Source organism: Panthera pardus, unplaced genomic scaffold (assembly GCF_024362965.1).
Source record: "Panthera pardus isolate Hobbes unplaced genomic scaffold, ASM2436296v1 HiC_scaffold_19, whole genome shotgun sequence".
NCBI classification, from domain to species: Eukaryota; Metazoa; Chordata; class Mammalia; order Carnivora; family Felidae; genus Panthera; species Panthera pardus.
In genome coordinates, this window is record NW_026526754.1 from 7,394,574 (window position 1) to 7,415,690 (window position 21,117).

Consider the following 21,117-nt stretch of genomic DNA (forward strand, 5'->3'; position numbering starts at 1 on the left):
TCTTTCTACTTCTAGAATGTCTCCACCTGATGAGGGGTAAGGGTTCAGCTGCTGAGGAGGCTGCAGGGGGCTGCACCATAGATCCTAGGAAGGAAGCCTGGCCTTGGAAGTAGGATGAATTGGGGTGGGGTGGATGGGCACATATAAAAGCATGGCAGATCATTCTGTTCCAAAAGACCCAAATCACATAAGACTGATGGGTCTGTCCAAGGTGGCAGAGCATCCCAGAAGATAAACCGGAAACACCTCTCCCCATCCCAGCCATCCTGTACCATGCAGCCAAAGGCAATTCCCTTATACCCCCTCTAAGCAAGTCTTTCTCCTCATCATAGCCTTCCCAGTGAGCCAGAATCCTTCATGTTTCCTTCCCGGGACAGTGTAGGATCCTGCTTTTCAGTTTCTGTTCTCACCTTGCTGTCCCACTTCCACTTCCCCTACTTTCAATTCCTCTTTGGGCAAGTGCTGGTACTACCTGCATGGGCTTAACCTTGAAGACTGCCTGGGACCCCCTGCCCCATCTCCTCCTCTACACCCCCTCCCCAGCTCCAAAGGGAAGCCCTTAATTTGAAAAACCATAACCAGACTTTCAGTAGAGTGCCAGAGTTGTGTGTGTGTGTGTGTGTGTGGTAGAGGTGGGGGGGAGGGGTTGTCCCATGAATCCACAGTCTACAGATCAGGTCAGGAAGCCAGGCCAAGGATGCTGTGTCTACCTGTGAGCCTGGGCCATAGATTTGGGACAATAGGAGTCAGCACATTTTGGAAAAGGAATGTTTCCCTGACTTTCCAAAGGATGACCCAGACTGAGGGAGAGTCACCAGAAGCATACACAACACACACAAATGTACTCACATGCACATACAGGGTCATGGCACGGGACATGGACACAAATGTACACAAATACAGGCACACAAGGTCATGTACTCAAGGTAGGCACATCCTCTCCAGGTAAGTCCTGCCTCCTAGGGCCAGGGCTAGCCTGCCATCTGTGCTTATAAGAGGGCACAGAAGTGGCTCTGGGCAATTGAGTCCTCCACCCAGAGCCTCTCCTCTTAAGTGGCTCCCAGCCCCCTCCCTAAGACCCCCCTGGCCCACCAGGGAGCCACGCCTGGGTGGCAGAGAAGGTTTTGGAAGAGGCATTGCCTCAAAGCCCTGGCACAGAGCCTGAGCACCTAAGATAGAGAATGGGCACAGGGCTGGGGGGATCCATGACCTCCCAGGACCTAGTGCAGGCATAGATGAGGCACTGGGCAAAGTCCAAAGGCCCACAGGAAGCAGGGACTCCTTCTGCCATGAGCTGCACCTACTGCCCTCAGAATAGGGCCTGGGAGCCAGGTGCTGGCACCAACTCCTAGTGCCTGGCAGAGCCCTAGCTTGGATGCCAAACACAGGGTGCCAGACACGGGGGTGGGCAGGATGGGGGGCCGCTGGGCCACACACAAACACAGATCTTCATACATACAGGTAGGGAAATGCACCCACATTCACAGCACTTATTTTATAACCTGGGGAATCATGGGAGTAGGGCAGGGAATTACCTTGTCCTAGAGGCTGCCCTTACTGACTCCCCAGGTGTCCCCATTGGCCTGGTCCTAGAAGTACCAGTCGGAGGGTGGGCTGGAGGTAATGCGAAGCCTAGACACTTTCTGTGAGCCCCATCCCCCGCAACACACACACAAACGCACACACACCTGCACTCCCACACACGTACACTTGTGTGGCAGGAGGAGGTGGGGTTGGTGCATCCCCAGGACTGGGCCCTGAAGGAAAGGGGGAAGGCGGGGCAGAGACTCCCTAGAACCCGGGCAGTCATCTTGCTCCCTCCAGCCCCGCAGCAAGCCGGTTTTGTGGCCGCCGCCAGCTTAGGTGTGAGCGCGCGTCAGGGCGTGTGTGTGCGCGTGGGACCTGCGGCCGCGCATGGCGTGGGAGTGCGGCGCGTGTGCCCGCGGCGGCTGCGGCGGCCGGGTAAGGGCGGTCTGTTTCCCCGCGGGGTTCCGGCAGGCCCGGAGGTCGCGGCGGTGCTGTCAGTGTGAGAAGCTGAGGGAAGTTGTGCTTGTCCTCAGGTGTCCTGAGCAAGTGTGAGCTGGGTGTGCTCACCTGGGAGCGGCGGCTCAACTGCTCTCGCAGCGTGGGGGTGGGGGTGGGCGCAGGGGTGAGCAGATGCAAAGCACTAGGGCTACACAGACCGGCCTGGTTCCCGGCACGGTCCGCGGCAAGGCGGCTCCCTCTCTAGCAGCAACTTCGGGACTTTGTTCCGGCTTCTTAGAAAGCAGATCTGGCCGCGGGGGCGGGGCGGAGCGGGGGAGGGGGGGCACCTGCCCGCAGGAGGGTGCGGGGTGCGAAGTGGAGGGAAGCCCCGCCCCTGCCCCGCCTCCGCCCCGCCCTCTCCCCGCCCCCGGGGCTCTTTATAAGCTCGGCCCGAGGGCGAACAGAGAAAGCGAGTATCCCTTCCGCCCCTGGCTGGTGTCCTCCTGCACGGCGCGCCCCTCGCTCCGGCCTCAAGTCCCTTTCCCTGCTCCCCAGCCCGGCCCCCGCCCCGCCCCGGCCCAGCCCAGCCCAGCCCGGCCCGGCCGCCATGGAGCGCTGGCCTTGGCCGTCGGGCGGCGCCTGGCTGCTCGTGGCGGCCCGTGCGCTGCTGCAGCTGCTGCGCGCAGACCTGCGTCTGGGCCGCCCGCTGCTGGCGGCGCTGGCGCTGCTGGCTGCGCTCGACTGGCTGTGCCAGCGCCTGCTGCCCCCGCCGGCCGCACTCGCCGTGCTGGCCGCCGCCGGCTGGATCGCGTTGTCCCGCCTGGCGCGCCCTCCGCGCCTGCCGGTGGCCACTCGCGCGGTGCTCATCACCGGTGAGTGCGCGGAGCGCGGGGACTCCAGGCTCGAGGGCGGGACCAGACACCCAGAGGGCTCCCCTCTAGCGCGCCAAGGCAAGGCGGGACCCCCAGCACAGGAATGGGAGTGTCGTTCTCCCCTGGGTGCCGGGAGCGAGCCAAGTAGGAAGCGCAAGGCACCTCCTTAAGTCCGGGTTAACTACCTGCCGCTGTGGAGTGCTGGAGGGAAAATGAGGCCGGGAGTGGGCAGGTGCGCAGGAACAACTGCTGGCTGAGAAAGGTGGAACCTCCCGGAGTCTGAGGTTTATGCTATGCCCCTCCCCAAGAGAGCAGTCTTGGGGCAGGGGGCAGTGCTCTGAGGGACTGAAGAGGATGGTCACCCCTTGGATTCTGCCTAACATGCCCACGTGGGACGCCTCATCTCCTCTTCCCCAGGGCCAGAGGAAGGCGCTTAGATAGGGAGTTGGGGCACCCACTCCCCCTCCCCCGCCCCGTTTGCTGGGGTCCTTGGAATCCATAAAAGCTTGAGGTCACCATAAGAGGCAGCTGGGCATTCAGCTGCCTCTTAGAATGTGCCACCCACCCCCAAACTGCTGAGGTAGCCTTCCAGATCTGCAGCCAGCACACACAATGCCACCTTCCTCCTGGTCTTCAGTGCCCAGGAAGGAGGTCGTGGAGAGCTGTACTCAGGTGCCTCTGGTTGCCTGGCAGAGTTCCCTTTGTCTGGAGCAGGGAATAAATCTGTCACCAGAAGGGAGGGGGGGCGCACTGAGACCCAGCCGGAAGCGGGGAGGGAGAGAAAGGCCAGGGGGCACTGGCTCCATTGTATGTGTGGGGGGAGGGGCAGCCTGGTCTCTCCCCCCCCAACCCCCATGGCTTTGGACAGGTTCTCAGAGCCCTGCCCTCACCACCAGAGTGGCTTCCCAGAGGTCTTGGTCCAGTAGGGGGCCCTGTATGATCACAAGGACAGACCTGGGAGAACTTCTCAGAGGAGGCCATGCTTGAGCTGGGCCTGGGATGATGAGTCAAGATAGGTGAAGTGTGGAAGGTGTTTTGGATCAAAGTGTGGATGTGGGACAAAGGCTTGAGGCAACAATGAGAGTGGCCTGGGTAGGGGACAGTCAGTAACCAGCCTGGCTGCTGAGATGTGGTGTGATGTGAGGTTGTTTCCTCAAAAGGGGCCTTGAATGCCAGGCAAGAAGGTTGACTGTTGAGGTGGGGTGGGAACACCGGTGGCATTAGGGCTTTGGGTTTCAGCAAGAGGGTGGAGTTAGAGCAGGGGTCAGGTTTGATGAGTGGAACCTGAATTCAGAGTATAGTGTGAAGTTTTAGGGGATTGAGGAAGGAAAGATACAGTGGCCCTCCTGGTCTGAAGCAGGAGTTGAACTAGGTTCAACTAGGTTCAACTAGTTCAACTAGGTTGAACTAGGTTGTGAGCTCTGCTCCCAGGGACTGGGCAGCTCCCCTCCTGCCGTCTAATTTGTGAGTTGCCTCAACAGTATCTGGGCCATCTGCTGGTAGTAGTGACTCAGTGGGCAGACTTTCCTGAGATCTCCCCTCAGGCCTTCATGCTGCTGCTGTTACTTCTCCTTGCCTTGAGCTGGAGAGTGAGGGAAGAGGAGGGATGCCTTCTGAGGCTTGGGCTCCTCCATATCTGGTTGTAAAGCCCTGCAATGGGGGAGGGGAAGAGTCCTGCCCAACCCACTCCTGCTAAGCATCAGGAGTAGACCAGCAAGCTTCCCGATGTCCAAACACTCTGCGGTTTCCTCTCTCACTACCTGACTGCAAGACAAATAAGTGACTAGGCCCTGCCTCACCTGCTAAGAACAGTGTCTTCAGCCTGCCAGAGCTGCTACCCACCCCTCCTTGAGAATACCCCTGAGAACCACAGCCCAAGGCTACATCCAGAGCTCAGCCGTGGAGTCAGAGTTTGGGCTGAGTGGCTGGGTGCCATGTGTGCACATCTGCTCATGGATGGTGGCTGGGGGTCTCCTGGGAGTGAATCCCTGTGTGAATATGCAGGCAGTTTGGAAGTGTATGTACAGGTGTCTGTGTGCAGATAAACAAGAGGGTGTGCGAGGCATGGGTGACTGTTGGGACTGTAGAGCTGAGGCTCTGGGAGGCCTCAGTTTCCCAGTGAAGGGCCCTCCAGAGTAGGGAGCTTAGGCAAGTGGACACACATGTGCTCACTGGCCTCCCCCAGCCAGGCTTGCCCTGGAAGGACTTGTCAGCCCAGCCCAGCCCAGACTGCCTTAGTCTGCAGGCCCCCAGCCACACAAAGCCTAGTTCACAGCCCCTGTCCCAGCTTTGTTCTCTGCCTCAGCAGAGGGGGCGGGGCTGAGGTGGGGAGGGGCTGCAGAGCCTGTCCAGAAGTGAGTGGGACCACCAGGGAGGCAGGCTCCAGAGAGCCTCCTCTCACTGGCCTCCCCCTCCCCTTGCCACCCTCAGAGCCAGGATCTGGATGGGAACAATCAAGGAAACAGGGTCTTATCAGACCCCCACTCTGGCTCTGCCTGGTGGTTCCACTCTCCACATACCAAACACAGGAAATTAAGTCTCCAAGAGTGGTAACTGACCTCAGGTCACAATTGTTGGGTGTGGGAAGAGATTCAAATGCAGGTCTGTTCTCTTCTCCATCCATCATCTTCCCTGTCCTGGGGGCAAGTGGTCTGGGGCTCAGAGAATGCCCCACTGTTGCCACTGATTGGAATTCCAAGAGTGGGGGTCAGTGGTGAGGTAGGTATGAGCCTCCAGCTTGCCTAGAGCCTGGAACAATAGTAGGGTGCTGGTGGGGAAGGGAGGTGGGGCTCAGGTTGTGATGATGGGAGCAGAGGGCTTGGGGCTTCATCCCCAGGGTTGTGGGGGCCTTGGAAAGGCTTTCAGCCGCAGAGTGATATTGTCAGTTTTGGAAAGATCCCTCTGGCTGCTGAGGTAAGAGAATGGATTCAAGGGGGCAAGATGGGACAGGACCAAAGAGGGGGCTGCTGCCTAGTCCAGGTAAGAGGAAGAAGCCCGGGCAAGGGCAGCGAGGCTGAGCAGTAATACTGCACAGGCAAGCTTAGACCTGATAGCAAAGCAAGCAGGACACCAGGACTGGTACTGGGTCTCGGGCTGACCTCCAGTAGAGTCCTGATCTTACTCTCTGCTGGCTGAATGACTTTGGGAAGCAACTTAGCATTCGTAGGTCTCAGTGTCCTCATCTGTAAAGTGGGAATCATTAAGCCATGTTTGGGGTAGCTCTGGGGGGTCAGGGAGGTGACAGCTGTAAGAGAGCTAGTGCTCAGCCAGAGGGGCAAAGCCTACAGAGATGGACCTGGGATGGGAGGGAAGGCTGCTGAAGACTGGGTATCCAGAGGCCTGGATCCTGTATGGACCCTGATGATCCTAGAGTTGTCTCAGGCTGGACTGGGCCACAGTGGGAGTTCACTGGCTGCCCTGCCCTGGCCAGGCTGTGACTCTGGTTTTGGCAAGGAGACGGCAAAGAAGCTAGACGCTATGGGCTTCACGGTGCTGGCCACCGTGTTGGAGTTGGATGGCCCTGGTGCCCTAGAGCTGCGTGCCTGCTGTTCCCCTCGCCTAAGGCTGCTGCAGCTGGACCTGACCAAGCCAGCAGACATCAGCCGAGCACTGGAGTTCACAAAGGCCCACACCACCAGCACAGGTCAGTGGGCCTAGATCCCCCAGGAGAGGGTGTGCTTGGGTGGGTGTGAATGGGCGGAGGTTTGCTGCTGGGCAGACTCAACTCTGAGCTTCCTTTCTTTTCCCCCTTCTCCGTGCCCTCAGGCTTGTGGGGCCTGGTCAACAATGCAGGCCACAACAATGTAGTGGCCGATGTGGAGCTGTCTCCAGTGGCCACATTCCGCAGCTGCATGGAGGTGAATTTCTTCGGTGCGCTTGAACTAACCAAGGGCCTGTTGCCACTGCTGCGCCGTTCTAGGGGTCGCATTGTGACTGTGGGCAGCCCAGCAGGTGAGTGCCCTTCCCTACTGGAGTAGAAAAGGTGCTGCTGCAGAGCAGGGAGGGTTGCTGGAGCCCCTGGTCCATGCTGAGCTGCCTCCCTCCCAATCCATTCCCAGGAGACATGCCATACCCATGCTTGGCGGCCTATGGGACCTCCAAAGCGGCCATGGCACTGCTCATGGACACATTCAGCTGTGAACTTCTGCCCTGGGGGGTCAAGGTCAGCATCATCCAGCCTGGCTGCTTCAAGACAGGTGGGCATCGGGTTTGGGATACAGTGTGTGGGTGTGTTCCTACCTGGGGTGGAGTCAGGTCTAAGGAATGGGCCTGGCTCTGTCTGGAGGCAAGGATCGGTTTTGAGGTAGACTGACCTGAGTCTGGCTTTGGCTTCCCTAAGTGAACCCACCCTGACCTTGTGGCTCCTTCCTCAGAGTCTGTGCAGAATGTGGGCCAGTGGGAGCAGCGTAAACAGCTGCTGCTGGCCAGCCTGCCCCAAGAGCTGCTCCAGGCCTACGGTGAGGACTACATCGAGCACTTACATGGGCAGTTCCTGCATTCGCTGCGCCTGGCGCTGCCAGACCTCAGCCCAGTTGTAGATGCCATCACCGACGCACTGCTGGCAGCTCAGCCACGCCGCCGCTATTACCCAGGCCGTGGCCTGGGGCTCATGTACTTCATCCACTACTACCTGCCTGAGGGCCTGCGGCGCCGCTTCCTGCAGACCTTCTTCATCAATCACTGTCTGCCAAGAGCACTGCGGCCTGGCCAGCCTGGCTCTACCCCAGCCCAGGATGCAGCCCTGGACCCAGACCCAAACCCAGGCTCTTCCCCCATGACAGCCCAATGAGCAGTGCACACAGATGGCCTAGCTGCTCTAGCAGACAAGGTCCCATAAGCCCTTGGCCCTCCCCTGGGCCATTGTGACCCCCCCAAGTCTGCCCTAGAGCCTGGCCTAAAGGACCCCAGCCCTACCCACTCAGTCATTGCCCCAGGCCAGGCCTGGTGAAGCTGAGGCTTCCCAGTGAACCTCCAGGCCTTTCTTCTGCTTCATGAGCCCACACAGACCCTCCTGGGCACAAGGCTCCACCCTGTAGCTTGGAGAACCCAACTGGATGGGGAGTTTTGTGCAAGACTTAGCTGTAGCCTTTGACAGGATCCCGCAGACAGTGCCTCTGCAAACTAAGGAGTCACTGGGTGGGGTGGGGACCACCCTCAGGATTTTTTCAAGGCACCAGTGCCTCAGTGCTGCGATTCAAAGGGTAAATCCTGATTCTTGACTGGCTCAAGAATTAGGGTCCCGACCACCCACCCCAAACCCCCCTAGCCATAGGAGGTTCCATACCCTACTTGCCTGATTGCCACCTTTTAAATAAAGACAAATTTTTATTTCTCCTAGAATGGGGGAGATGCTGTGTTTGGAGGGCATGACTGTCTGAGTGCCAGTCTGTGACTGTGTGACAGATTGGGAACTGCCTGGGGAACCCCTGGTGGTCAGCATGGGCCAAGGCTCTGGACAAAGATTCTGTGCTTCATACCTTTTCCTGTTCGTTGACTGTGGGCAGGTCATTTATCCACAGGTTTGGGTTTCAGCCTAGTGAAATGGGGGTAATGCCCTTGGACTAGGGTGCAGTGGGGCTCATTGAGGCAAACAGGGAGATCTGTGGCCCGCTAGGGCCAGCACCCAGTTCCACAGCCCTGTGTGAGCCTCCAGTGACTTCCCCCATCCTGCAGAACCTGAAAGCACAGAGAGAGGGCCAGCAAAGGAGGTAGAAAGCTTGGAGTGGGGGTGGCTTGACAAGGATGGCACCCAAAGGAGACAGATAGCCAGGCTTAGAGAGGGCAGTTTATTGTCTCAGAGGGCAGAGCTGAGGGACAGGGTGGCAGAGCTATTTCCCCTATGCCCCAAGGACACACTCTATCCTTCCCCTGGGCCTTGGCTCTGCGGGTGACCCACAGAAGGGAGAGGAGGCTCACGCTGCCCCAGGGGTTCTCAGGGAAGCACACAAAGTGACCACATGCTTCTCAGGCGTGTCAGTGGCTGTAAACATAGGGCTGAGGGGGCCTCCTTTTTTTGGGGGGGGGGGAGTTGGTCCAACCTTGGTAGGGGGAACAGGTGCCCAGCCCCTTTTCAGGCCCAAGAACCATCCCAGGGAGGGTCAGGAATACCGGCAGCCACTAGGACAATGTGCTATCCCCCAGGGCAGGCATGTGAGCTGTGGGCTTGGTCACAGCACACGCAGACACACACACTTGTGGGGAGCCTTGGGCCAGGGCGCTAGAAGATGGGGATGTAGTTGTCAATCTTGGCGCGGTGGCGCTGGGCAATGCACTCGGCAATCCATACGATGTTGCGACATTCTTGCTCCTTGAGCTTCACAAAGGCGTAGAAAACACCAAAGTGGAACTGGTTCAGGAAGGCCAACTTGTTCAGTTTCACCTATAGAGAGAGGCAGACGTGGTGTGCAGGTGGCCGTGATGGCAGAGTCAGGCCTGGGCCACCAACCCCTCCCTGACAGGCAGGTGAGCAACCCCTCACCTCATGCTCGAAGAATCGGTCTTCCAGGGTCTTGTCTCCGGGGTTGCTGCCTGCACCCTCAAAGAGCAGCTTATACTCCTGGCCCAGAAAAGGGATGGGAAGCATGAGCACAAGGGCACTGTTGGGTGTGGGGTGGGGATGCAGATGCCAGTATGCCCGCCCATCATCCTGTGGCCAGGGCACTCACCGGGTAGTAGTCGGCCACGTTCTTGACCTGCTCATAGTCATCAGCCCGAGCCAGCTGGGCCAGACCCTCTGGGTATAGTCTCCCGCAGTGTGGAAAGAGCTTGGCACGGTCCTCCTTGGAGAGCTCTGTGCCGAAGGAGTTGATGGTGATGATGAAGGCTCGTCGGTCGGCTTCAAACTGTGGGGCCAGTACACAGGCAAGGCGAGAGGGAGGGGGAAGGAGGCAGCAGCCAGTCAGCTGGCGGGGCTTCCCCCAGGCCCAGGCTACCAGGGACTAGTGGGCAGGAAGGTGGGCAAGCACTCACCTCCAGGATGGGACACATGGCATCGGCTGTGGTCCCGCCCAGTAGGGTGCAGAACTTGTAGAAGGACTCCAGGTAGGCCTGCGCAGAGCATGGGGCTCGCTCAACTCAGGCAGGGAGCTGGGGGACTTGCCAAGCCTTCTCCTCACAGTTGCCTCTTTCCCTCCCCAGTCCCTTGCATGGTGAGTCCATACATCACACCCATCAATTGGCCAGGGAAGCCCCCATGTCAGAACCTCGGAAACATCTGCAAATTCCAACTATTAATCAGTTGGCCGGCTGCCTCACTGCACCCAGGAGCAATAGAGCAATTTCTGACCTACTGACAGCTTCATGGTGCAGTGCCCCCTACGTGCCCTTATGTCCTCATCCCGCAGAGGACCAGGCTCAGAGAGGGGGTCTGTCTGCCCCCAGCTGCTCTGCCTGCCTTTCCCCCAAACCTCCCCTCCTCAGCCTCAGAAAACTACATGTTGATGAGCTAGTGAAGGAAGGTTACTCCTGAGAGTTCATGGAAGTGGCCTGGACTGGGTGCCCTGGCCCCTCTTGGCACCCCACCTCACGGAACTCCTTCCATCCCCCAAGCAGCTCCCAGGCACCATGAAGCAGGAAGCAAATGTCAGCTCGGTTCCTGCTGAGGAATGGTTATTGCCTGCACAGACGTCAGCCCTGCAGTGCAATGGCTGGACACATGGGCTGTGGTGGGAACGAGCACTTCCTGCCCAGGCAAACTGGATCTTCTGGGCATGAGGAAAAGACAGGTCAGCCCAGTCCCTCGTTTCCTCCCAGCACTCACTCATAAAAGTGGCTAGGCACAGGCTTCCTTCCCCAAACCTCTCTGTGTCAAGAGAGGGGGGGGATGGTCTTGTGGCCCCTCTGGGGAACTCCCTTCACTCAGATCCTCCTGAGTCCCTTCTGGTGGCATGGTCACAGGGACTCTGGCTCCACAGGCTAGAGATTATTCTTCAGAGTTGGGGCTCAGGGCCAGGAGGCCTGGAAAGCTTTCAGTACCAAGGTCTGATCTCCAAGGTTCAGAGACCTTTCTACCCACCACAAGCTGACTTGGGCCACAGGCTTTGCTCCCCCAAGGGAGGAGGTGAGATGAAACCCAGGAGTCCACGAGCACAGGCATAGCCTGGCCAGCAGCACTGGGCAAGCTGTGCTCAGAAGGCCTGTGGTGACCACTGAGGTCACAGGAAACAAAAGTCTAGAACAGGTCAGAGAGGAAGAAGCCTGGAAGGGGAGAGTGGACCCCAGCATAATACATCCCCAGGAATCAGAGGGCTTGGGTGGTAGAAACAGCTGCCAATCCTACCATGGCTCACTGGTAATTCAGTCCCTCTAGGACTGTCCCCAGCCACTTTCTTCCCCATGGCCAGGCCAAGTTCCCCATGGCCTGCCCAAATCTCGAGGCCTGCCCCAGTGGGGCTTGCAGTTCCAATCTGTGGGGAAGCCACCAGCCTTCACTGAGCTATACCAATCCCTGGAAAGGCTGACCCTAGGCTCAGAGGAGATGATGGGACAGGCTCAGACTCTCTTCTGGAAGTTAGGGCAGTTGAAGAAACTGGCAAGACCTCAAAGGCTCAGGTACCAAGGTTGCCTCCCCATCCCCACCCTGTCCCCTGGAGCCTGCTAGTCCATGGCTGCTGTACCAGCTGCCTACAGTTCCTGCCTGCCAGGCGGCTGAGGGTCCATCTAATCTCCCATCTGTGGCCACTGGGCTGGGACACTGCCTGTCGAGCGGGCAGTCTTGGCATGGCGCCCTCAGCCTCGGATCAGTGTTTACGGAGCTGGTGTCCGGCAGCCCTCGCCAGTGACTCCAGCTAGAACCAGTCAGGCCCGGTGAGGGTGTGGGTGAGGCTAGGGGGACAGCCGCACCCCTCACCCTGTCTCAGGGCAGGGAACCGGCAGCAGGCCAGTTGGGCGGGCAGGAGCACTCAGATCATGTGCGCATGCACATTCTCGGCTGATTGCCTGGCCTGCCTCCCTGTTAGCGGGGCAGATGAGAGCACGTGCTTTGCAAACAGGCTGAGCCAGGTGTGATCCCAGTGCTGCCAGAGTATAGCAAGTGGTTTCAGGCAACCCACCCTGCTTCTTTGAGCCCTTAGTTTTCTCATCTTACCAATTCAGATATTCATGCCTACCTAGCTCCTAGGGTGATCCTGACGATTAAAGAAGTTGACGATCTTCCTACCTCTAGTCTCTCCCCTCTACTCCATGCTCCACACTATAGCCAGAGGGGGCTTTCTGATGATACTCTGCCCTGTTGCAAACCTTTATTGGCTGACCCTGCCCACAGGATACAGTTCAAACTCTGCCCTGACACTCTAGGCCCTCGGTGACTTCATCCTGTGTCTGCCTCTTTTTCCAGACCTGTCTCCTGCTGTCTATCTGGAACCTGCACTTCCATGGCAAACTGCCTGTCACTTGGCCCATGCTCCATGCTTGCTTCTGCATGGGCTGTTCCCCTTCCCACACCACTGCAACATATGCAGGCTCCTCACCTACTACCAGACCTCCCCTTGCACTCTGGCCCAGATTCCTGGAGGGAGACTGGAGGCCTAGCCTCTCAGGCTGCAGCTGAGTGTCAGCCACCTAGCTCCAACTCAGGCAGGAGAAGACACTCAGTGTAAAGATCTGATTGCCAGATGTTCTCAGGGTTAGGTCAGCAGGGCCTGTGACTTAGGTTATACTCAGTCCCCCTTCAGGGCCTGCCTACTGCTGATCCATGTTCCTGGCTGCAGCCCATCAGTACCTCACTGTGCCCAGAGCCTAGTCTGTCCCAAATGTCCTTCACTGGTCCCTGGCCGGCCCCCTTCCTTGGCTCCCAGCCCTGCTCCTAACCTCTTTGGGCCAGGGCAGTGCTGACCCAGGAATCCCAAGCTCACTCTGTCTCCAGGGGTCACCAACCTGTGCCATAGTCAGGGGTGAAGCAGAAAGTGGTTAAGAGATAAGGATGCTGTGACGTGGCACTGGCTCTAGGCCTAGGAACCTGAGAAGGATGTGGTGACCTGGCTACACCTGGCTGGGTCCCTCCCCCCATCATAACTAAGCACACTGTTGCCTCTGCTCAAATGCCTGTCCTTGCTGGCAACAGTCTAGGTGGGGTAAACCTGAAAGCTATGGCCTGGGTGGCGGCCCCGTGACCCTCCTGGATGCAGGGGGAGTGGCCATCCAGGAGCCAGCTCTGACAGGCCAAGCTGTGGGGCACCAGCCACTCCTGCTGATCTTATCAGGGCCTGCCGCAGGCGCCACGAGATGGAGAACCTGTTCCATGCAGCCTGCGCCCATCATGGGAGCCAGAAAGTGGCTAAGCCTGCGGATAAGGTTAAGCCTGCGGGATAGAAGCCTGGTGCAGCTGCGTCCTGTCCCAGCACCCCACATAAACCACGAGCCCACCATACCGTGGCCCCACCCCTGCCCACAGGCCAGCCCCCACCTCTGATGAGGGCACTACCTTGTAGAGTGTGTTCCGGATGATCTCGATGTTCATCTCATCAAGGTCCTGCTCTGAGATGCAATCCTGGAAAAAGGCCGCTGGGAAAGAAAGACGTGGGGGTGAGGGTGGGCGACTAGATTCAGCCTAGGCAAGAATCCTGCTGCTGTTTAACCACCCCTGCAGGGCATAGAGGGCCCCTGTCACAAGGCCCAGCTGGCCAGGGGGTGGGGGGCCTCCCGAACCAGCCTGGGCAATTGCCTTGCAAGTGGCAGAAGCAATACACTGGGCCATGTACACTGACCTGAGCTTCTCCTGCATCCTTGCTCCTAAAACTGATTTATAAAGGAGGCGGCCAGCCATAACATGATCTAATCGCCTCTGGGGCAGACCCAAGCTCAGACCATGCCAAAGACAGACTTGCATAAGAGGCCATGACATCCTCCTTTCTTGAGGGGCAGCTGTGGATTTGGGGCCTGATGCCCATGTATCTGTAACCCCCAGGGGGGGCCTGGGGCCCACATTTGGAAAACCAGCCTACTTCTTAAGGAATGAGCTGAGTGGGCCTGGACCAGGGACCCAGAGGGCCACTGTCAGGCTGAAAGTAGAGGCCAGAACAGAATAGAGCTCCCTCCCCTGACAGGGGCCCACAGACTCTCTAGTCTGTCTCTTCTTTAAAGATGGAGAAACTAGGGGGAGAGAGGGAGCAAAAAAAATAAAATAAAATAAAATAAAATAAAATAAAATAAAATAAAATAAAATAAAATAAAATAAAATAAATAAAATAAAAATGGAGAAACTGAGAAACCACAAATAGCCCAGAACTAGCTCAGAGTTACTGGAAGAGTCTATGGCAGATAGGCCTAGCAAGTAGGGCTCAGAACTCTTAGTACAGGAACAAGTGCAACTTAGAACCCAGTGTTTAACCCTGGAGGCTTCCTGGAGGTGGTGCTCTGGGGACAAAGATTGTGGCTATGAGGGCACTAGCTGGTGACGGCCTTAGTGCCTTCTCCCCAGCCTCCAAGATAGGCAGGAGCCAGCACTGCCTAGGTGGGGCCCTGCAGGAAGCTCCCAGTTCCCCTTCCTCTCTTGGCCTCTGACACGAACCCTGCATCCTGCTGGACACTGCCTGACCTGGCCCCTGGGACCTGTTCTGTGGAGGCAAGTGAAGCTATTTGCTTCCCTCCTCTGCCTCACAGGCAGCCAGCCACTCTGGCCCAGCTTGGGGCCACAGTGTGTTCGAGTCCCAAGACTCTGAGGGACCTGGGCCTCTCCCCACTCCATGAGCTCAGCCTTTCTCTGCATTCTGAGAAATTGGCCAGTTTCACAAAGTTACATGGTCTGAATCAGGCCCTGGTGGTAGTCTGCCTAGCCCAGCAAAAGCAACAGGAAAGGAACTGAAGGTAGGGCAACAGAATGGGAGGGAAGTTAAGGGAAACATAAAGGTAAGCAGCAGGGGCAAGCCTTCTTTTATGGCTCAGTATCACCCCCCCACCACCCAGGGGTCCACAAACCCCACACTTGGAGGCGGTGTCCACCTCCTCCCCCCTCCACCCCAGTGGCTCACCCAGGGGCGTGTCCACCAGAATGGCATTGTAGAGCTCGGCAGGTGTCTGCGCAATGTTCACAGCCTCCATCTGCTCAAAGCTGCCTAGTGGGTGGCACTTGGGCACAAGTTCGGCGATAGACCGCTGGTGCAACGTGCCCGTGATAAGCAGGATTACGTTGTCAATCATGTAGCTGTAACTGCGGGAGGCACACAACAGCAGGGGGTTTGGAAGTCCTGGCCCAGCACTGTGACCCTGCCCCCACCCTGCACAGGCCACCCTCAACAAAGAGCGCCACCTCAATGGTGCTGCTGACCAGCACCACTGGTTCACCTCCCTGCCCGGTTGCAGCCCTACTCCAGCACCAGGAGTCTGAGACATACACGGCCCCTCCCTTGGGAGTGTGGCACAGATTCACGCCCCTCGAGTGTTTGGGAAGAGGTAACTACCCCACGGTGTGAACAGAGTTCTGGCAGGGAACACAGAAGGAGGTGCAAGGCCAGCCTGGGGATGAAAAAACTGGGAGATGTAATTGTGTTCTGGGAAGAGGGAACAGTGTGTGCAAAGGCCTGGAGGCATTCACCGAGTGCCTGCCGCATTCGAGGAACTGAGCACAGCTCAGGGTTGGCAGAAGGCGGGAACCAGGGCAGTGCTCCTAGCTTGCTGGGGCCTGGTCGCTGGTCCTGCAAGCCAGGCTGAGGGTCCTGACTGCATTTTGAGCACTAGAGATCCATTAGCAGGATGTAAGCAGGGAGTATTACAGTCCTGTTAGAGTCATTCTGGCTGCTGGGTGGGGATGTGGGGAGGGGGAGATGGCAAGGGGAGGAAAGGCTGAAGAGTAGGGTGGGGAGAAGCCAGAGAAAAAGGGAAGGCCAGAAAGGAGCTAGCGGGAGGGCCCCTCTAGAGTAAGGCCCCAGGTCAGGCAGAGATGGAGCAGGTAGATAGCTGCCCTGCACAGTTCCACTCCAAAGGCAGAGCACCGCCTCCTCCTTCAGCCGGAGGCCTAGGCCAGGTATCCGCGCAGGAGGCCTAGAGGGGACCCAGAGGCCTGGATAGGGAGGCTGGGCTCAAGTTGTCCTAGGCCTAAGCTCCTCGGCTCTCCACTCTGGATAGCACATGGGCAGCAGAGGGGGCTGTGGAGCTGGGGAGGGTGGAGCTTCCCGGTTCAGACTTGGCAAGGGGCAGGGCAAGCTCTGCTTCCGAACTTTAAGACAATGGCACAAAGGAGCCGGGGCAGAGCTCTGTCTAGTCACCTACGTGGGAATGGGGTGAAGCCAGGGGCGGGGGGGGGGGGGGGGGGGGCGGTGAGGAAGGCCCCAGGCACAGTCAGGTGGCATTAACCACAACATTCCTCCAGCCTGTCACCAGTGATGAACTCAGGGTACACGAGTGGATGAGGCCTGTGGGGAGGAGCACCACTGAAGGGTCAGAGCTAAGGTGCAGGCTGCTGCCCTGAATGGGCACTTAGCACAGGACTTGCCCTAGTTTTTGGGTGGCCCACAACTAGGCCCCTCTCCTGGGAAAGTATTTTAAGCACCCAACGCTGAGGCTGTCCATGGAAGACCCGTGGTGGGCAGTGGCCCTAAATACCAAGGGAAGAAAGGGAAAGGGGTGGCCCAGGCCTCAACTCAGAGGGCCAGCTATTGGGGGAGCTCCCACAAGGCCCTCCAGGAAGGCGACAGGAAGAAAAAGCCACAGCTCCAGTCCTGACCTGACCCCCTACTCCCCCTGCTTGCTGCACCCTCCCCCAGCTCCCACCCAGCCCAGCGCCTTGCTGTGACCTCTGCTCTTCTGGGCTTGGGGCCAGGCAGCTGCCCTCTCTCCGCCCCCAAACCGGCTGGGTCAGTGACAGGATGTGCACAGAGAAGAGACAGGCCCTCCCCTTCTCAAACTGAGGGCTTCAGGCGGGGCCCATTGTAGCTGCAAGGCAAGAAGCCCAATGGCCAGCCTTCTGCCCCGAACCTGACAGAGCTGGCAGAGCAGAGGGACCTCAGAAAAAGCTCACTAGAGTTCTGGGCCTTGGCCTCCAGCCAGAGCCTGCATCCCCTCCACCCTGGACAGCATCCCTTGTTCCCAATGCCTCCAGAATCTCATGTACCACAGGACCTATGCTACATGTCACTTCCTGCAGTCCTCTACCTGCACCCCAACCAGCCCCACTCCAGTCTTCCTGTTCTCTGAGACAGCCACAAAGACTCCTGTCCCCGGCCTGAGGATGCTCTTCTCCACTCTCACAACCTTGTGGACAGGGACAGGGAGAAGGGTACCCCTCTTAGGCCTATACTATCTGATTGACCCCGCAGCCACCAGCATCACCAAACCCAGTATCCAAGGAAGTAAGAGAGAGTATAGGCACTCGGCCCTGTCACACCATCAGGCAGATGATCTCCATGTCCCATTTCTAGGGTCCCCATGCCCTGGCACTGCACTCCCCATCTAGCTCTGTCTTTTCAGAGGTATCCCCACAAGCCAGTGTTCTTTCTCTAAATCTCCCCACTCCCTCTGCCCACAACCCAGGGTATTCTTTTATGTTGGGGATGGGGCTGGAGGCAGGGCTCAGGGGAGGCCCTGGTACTCCTCAGGGTCCTGGCCTGGACTTAGAGGAGAGCCCGTGGGAAGACTCTACCATCTGGCTTTTCTGTTGTCCCTCCAATGATGTGGAACAGGCCAGCTGTGAGTCACTTCTCAGCCTTGACAGCAAATGTCGGGGCCAGTAGTAGTACCTCCTAGCTGCCCCCAGCCTCTCCTGCTAGAAGTCCAGTCTGGGTACCAAGGAAAATGCCGAGCCAGTTAAGGGCCACTTACGATCACATACTCCCAGCACCTTCCAGGGCCCCCTTCTAACCCAGTCTAGGCCAGCACTGGATAAACCTGTGCCAGACCCAGCTCTTCCTTCTCCCTGAGTCAACTATGAGGTTACTGCAGAAGCAGCCCCTGCTTTTCTCCCCAGCCCAATGAGAGCCCAAATCCTCTTTCCTGGGAGAAAGGAAGCAGGGCAGGCCTGGCAGAGATGGTGCTGGCTAGGCTGTTTGCTTCCCCCCCAAGGCCAAGGCCTTCAGCAGACAGGGACATCCTCCTCCTCCTCGCCTGGCTTGAACAGCTGCCTCCCTGCCCCCAAAAAGCCACTCCACCAGTCCTCCCCTCATTTGGCCTCAACAGCAGAGAATGAGGTTCCAGCTGGTCAGCGTCTCCCTCCAGAGGAAGACAGCTGGGGAGTGGACAGGCGGCTGCCCGCCAGGCCAAAGAGGCCCTTGTGGGGTGGGAGTAGGGAGTCTGTATTCCTCTACCCAGAGGCCCTCCCTCACCCTGTGCCTTTAAGACTCAGCTTGGGCCCATAGAAGTCTCGGGTTGGGGTTTAGGAAGCCCCTTCTTCCAAGAAGTCTTCAGAGCCCCCAGCCAAGCCCCATTCTTCTGCTGTGCCCTTTGGCGCCACCTGCCGGAGAAGCATGGCTTGCTTCCACATTCTTATCGTCTTGGCGCCAGGGGCTGGCCTAGCACTGGTGAGGAGGCCAAGATGACTAGGTACCTCTGCTAGTCTGTCTATCCTACAGCTCCCAGCAGAGGCTGCTCATAACAGTATCTGTGCTTAATCACATCAGAGTCCTGCAAAGCCCTGCCTAGGGCAGAAAGGGAATAGAGATATTAAGCTATGGCCTCAGCATACAACTTGCCAAGCCTCAGTTTCTCAGTTTTAATCAGGATAACTAAAATGCAGCCCATAGCAGAGCTAGTAAGGCCCTGACCTTCTCATTAAAATCCTGCTCTTCCCCAGAAGCCTGATTGGGTCTTCCCACTTGACTTAAGCCTTCTAGGCCTTAAAGAGCTCCTGTGTGCTCTCCCTTAGTCAGTATCACTGCTGGCTCTCCCGCAAGGCAGGAGCCAGGTCTAGCCCATGACCCAGAAATCATGGCAGGCCTAGAGCCCCAGCCTGTATAGACCGTGCTATGACCCAAAAACAGTGGATGTAGAGAGAGAGGGCTAGAGGACCAGGATAAGGATAACCACCATGCCTCTGCAACCCATGCTACAAAAAGTTCTGGGGAGAATGGCAGGTATGCTAACAGGCCTATGGGCACTTGAGGCCATTGTCCTGGGACAAAGCTGCCTTCCAGCTACCCACTCCAGGTTGGTGGCACTGGAGCCCCTGGTACATAAGAAAGACTGGACTTCACCTCTCCCAGATGATGCAGGTTACCAAGCCCAGGTTCTGCTAATGGGTACCAGGCTGCTGCACACTGGGGATGGCACCCAGGAAGGCTCATTCCTTTAAAGACAAGGGCCTTTGGGGCCCACCTGAAAATCCCCAGAGGCCAGACTCACCTCTCCCACACGCACCTCTCCCAACTTCCCTTTGAGAGCCTACTTTCCTATGGGAAGCCATCATGGAATGGCCTAGATCAAGATCTCCCCTCCAAAGCCAAAAAACCCTAATGGAGGCTCCATTCCAAGTCACACAGCACGTTAATGGCTACGTCTGGAAAAATCCTTGGTATAGTGACATATTACATGTTATTGCCGTGAAATTGAACTGAATTATCTAAAAACTACATGATTGATGACAGCTTACTTCACAGACTCTCACTCACTCAAGGCCTGTTTCCTCCACACCAGGCAGTGCCACCCACTCTCCTGAGCAGTCTCTTTCACCCCACCTGATCCTTGAGTCCTCTTAATGCCAGGAAGCCTCCTGTGACCCTGGATCCATTTGTAGCAGCTGCCCACAGGCCTCTCCAGGAGCTGTCTACACCACCCCTGACACTCATCCCATTGCATTCATGCATCCCCCTCCCTCCTGGCATAGGGCCTGGCCCAGAGCTGATACTAGTTGTGTTGGCTGAAGGCTCGCTGGGATCAACAAAACCAATGGACACTGTCTTTCACCATGGGAGGGCAGAAAAGACCTTCATCAGCTTCTGTCTGCACACCTTTAGTAACAAGGAACCCATCACTTCCTGGGAAATCCTGTTCCAGCAATCCAAGGGCAGTTCTATGGGCAACTAAGAGGCTCTGAGGAACAGAGCTAAGTTGACCTTTTGTGGTAGTCCCAACCTCCAACCCAGCTGGGCCAGCTTTGTTTGTGGCCAGCAGTGATGGCACTGTTCCCTCAAGTATTCACACGCAGGATGGAGCCATTAGCTGACGCCTCCCCTACCTGGGGGAACCATGCTCTCCTCTCTAGTTACATTCCTCTGGACATCCCTGGGGTTTGAGGCTCAGGACATGTATGGTTCCCTCAGTCCAGAATCTCCCCTTCCCCAATTCTTCCTTAAACAGCTCCTCAACACACAGCCACCTCCTCAGAGAAGCCAGCTATGAGTTCCAGGCCCTGGCCCTGACGGAAGAGATTCCCTCTTTCTGCAACACTGCGGATGACCCAGAAAGGAGGAAGTGGAGGAGGTGGAGGTGAGGAAGAGGAGCAGGCAGAGAGGTAAGAGTTAAATGGCAGAGAAGAAGGAGACTGCTGGAGGGTGGGAGGGCTGTGGCTCCTGATTAGGCCTGCAGACCCTGCCGCACAAAGGTCAGTGGTGACCTTGGTCAGGGCCTTTGCGGTGGAGTGATGGGACAGTTGGGAGCAGACTGGAGGCTCAAAGGATGGGCAGGCGTGGGGGGGCGGGGGTGAGAGAGCACACAGTGAACGTAAAAGCGCAGGCCCTAGGAGACAGTTTTGTTGTTTTTGTTTTTTTTTAACGTTTATTTATTTTTAGACCGAGAGAGACAGAGCATGAACGGGGGAGGGTCAGAGAGAGGGAGACACAGAATCTGAAACAGGCTCCAGGCTCTGAGCTGTCAGCACAGAGCCCGACACGGGGCTCGAACTCACGGACCGCGAGATCATGACCTGAATCGAAGTCGGCCACTTAACCGACTGAGCCACCCAGGCGCCCCCCTAGGAGACAGTTTTAAACAGTGTGAGAGATTTGCACTTGTTCAGTTGTTGATGGGAAGAATCTGAAAGGGACAGTGGCTGCACAGACAGAATAGGTGAGTGGCCACTCAGGGTCCAGGGAGTCGGGTAAGAGAGCTCAGGACTCTGGCAGAAGGACCCAAGAGAAGGAACCTTTGCCATCAGATCAGGGTTGGGGACACAGATGCGGTGCTGGAAGGTGAGTGGTTTCTACTGTCTCTGTGGAGGAGGAAGGTGGGCCATCTGCCCAGAGACAAGGCTGGGGGTGGGAGAGAGGTAGTATTTAAAATGGTGAAGTGGTCTTCCCAACCTTGGTGGGGGGGCTGCAGGGTGCTGGGTAGGGAGAACAAATGGCTGGCTGGGCAAAGACAAGCCGAGGCCAGCTGCACTGGTGAGCGTGCACGTCTGGCAGCAGGGATCACCGCTCAA

General features: G+C 57.6%; 2 protein-coding genes across 2 annotated transcripts in view; one reads left to right on the forward strand and one right to left on the reverse strand.

Annotated features, from left to right (window-relative positions):
- Positions 1 to 2,433: 2,433 nt before the first annotated feature.
- On the forward strand, positions 2,434 to 8,177 carry HSD11B2 (hydroxysteroid 11-beta dehydrogenase 2). Its single transcript, XM_019455583.2, has 5 exons — positions 2,434 to 2,837; positions 6,268 to 6,480; positions 6,603 to 6,788; positions 6,896 to 7,033; positions 7,211 to 8,177. Exons 1-5 carry the CDS (start codon positions 2,573 to 2,575, stop codon positions 7,624 to 7,626), a joined length of 1,218 nt encoding a protein of 405 aa, XP_019311128.1. The 5' UTR covers positions 2,434 to 2,572; the 3' UTR covers positions 7,627 to 8,177.
- Positions 8,178 to 8,602: 425 nt separating this feature from the next.
- ATP6V0D1 (ATPase H+ transporting V0 subunit d1) overlaps positions 8,603 to 21,117 on the reverse strand; it is a 39,014-nt gene continuing 26,499 nt past the window's right edge. Inside the window, exons 3-8 of the mRNA XM_019455584.2 lie at positions 14,804 to 14,982; positions 13,258 to 13,337; positions 9,807 to 9,884; positions 9,503 to 9,679; positions 9,316 to 9,393; positions 8,603 to 9,216 (exon numbers count right to left, since the gene is read on the reverse strand). Coding sequence (XP_019311129.1) covers positions 9,055 to 9,216; positions 9,316 to 9,393; positions 9,503 to 9,679; positions 9,807 to 9,884; positions 13,258 to 13,337; positions 14,804 to 14,982 — 754 coding nt within the window. The 3' untranslated portion in view covers positions 8,603 to 9,054. The remainder of the gene's footprint in view (positions 9,217 to 9,315; positions 9,394 to 9,502; positions 9,680 to 9,806; positions 9,885 to 13,257; positions 13,338 to 14,803; positions 14,983 to 21,117) is intronic.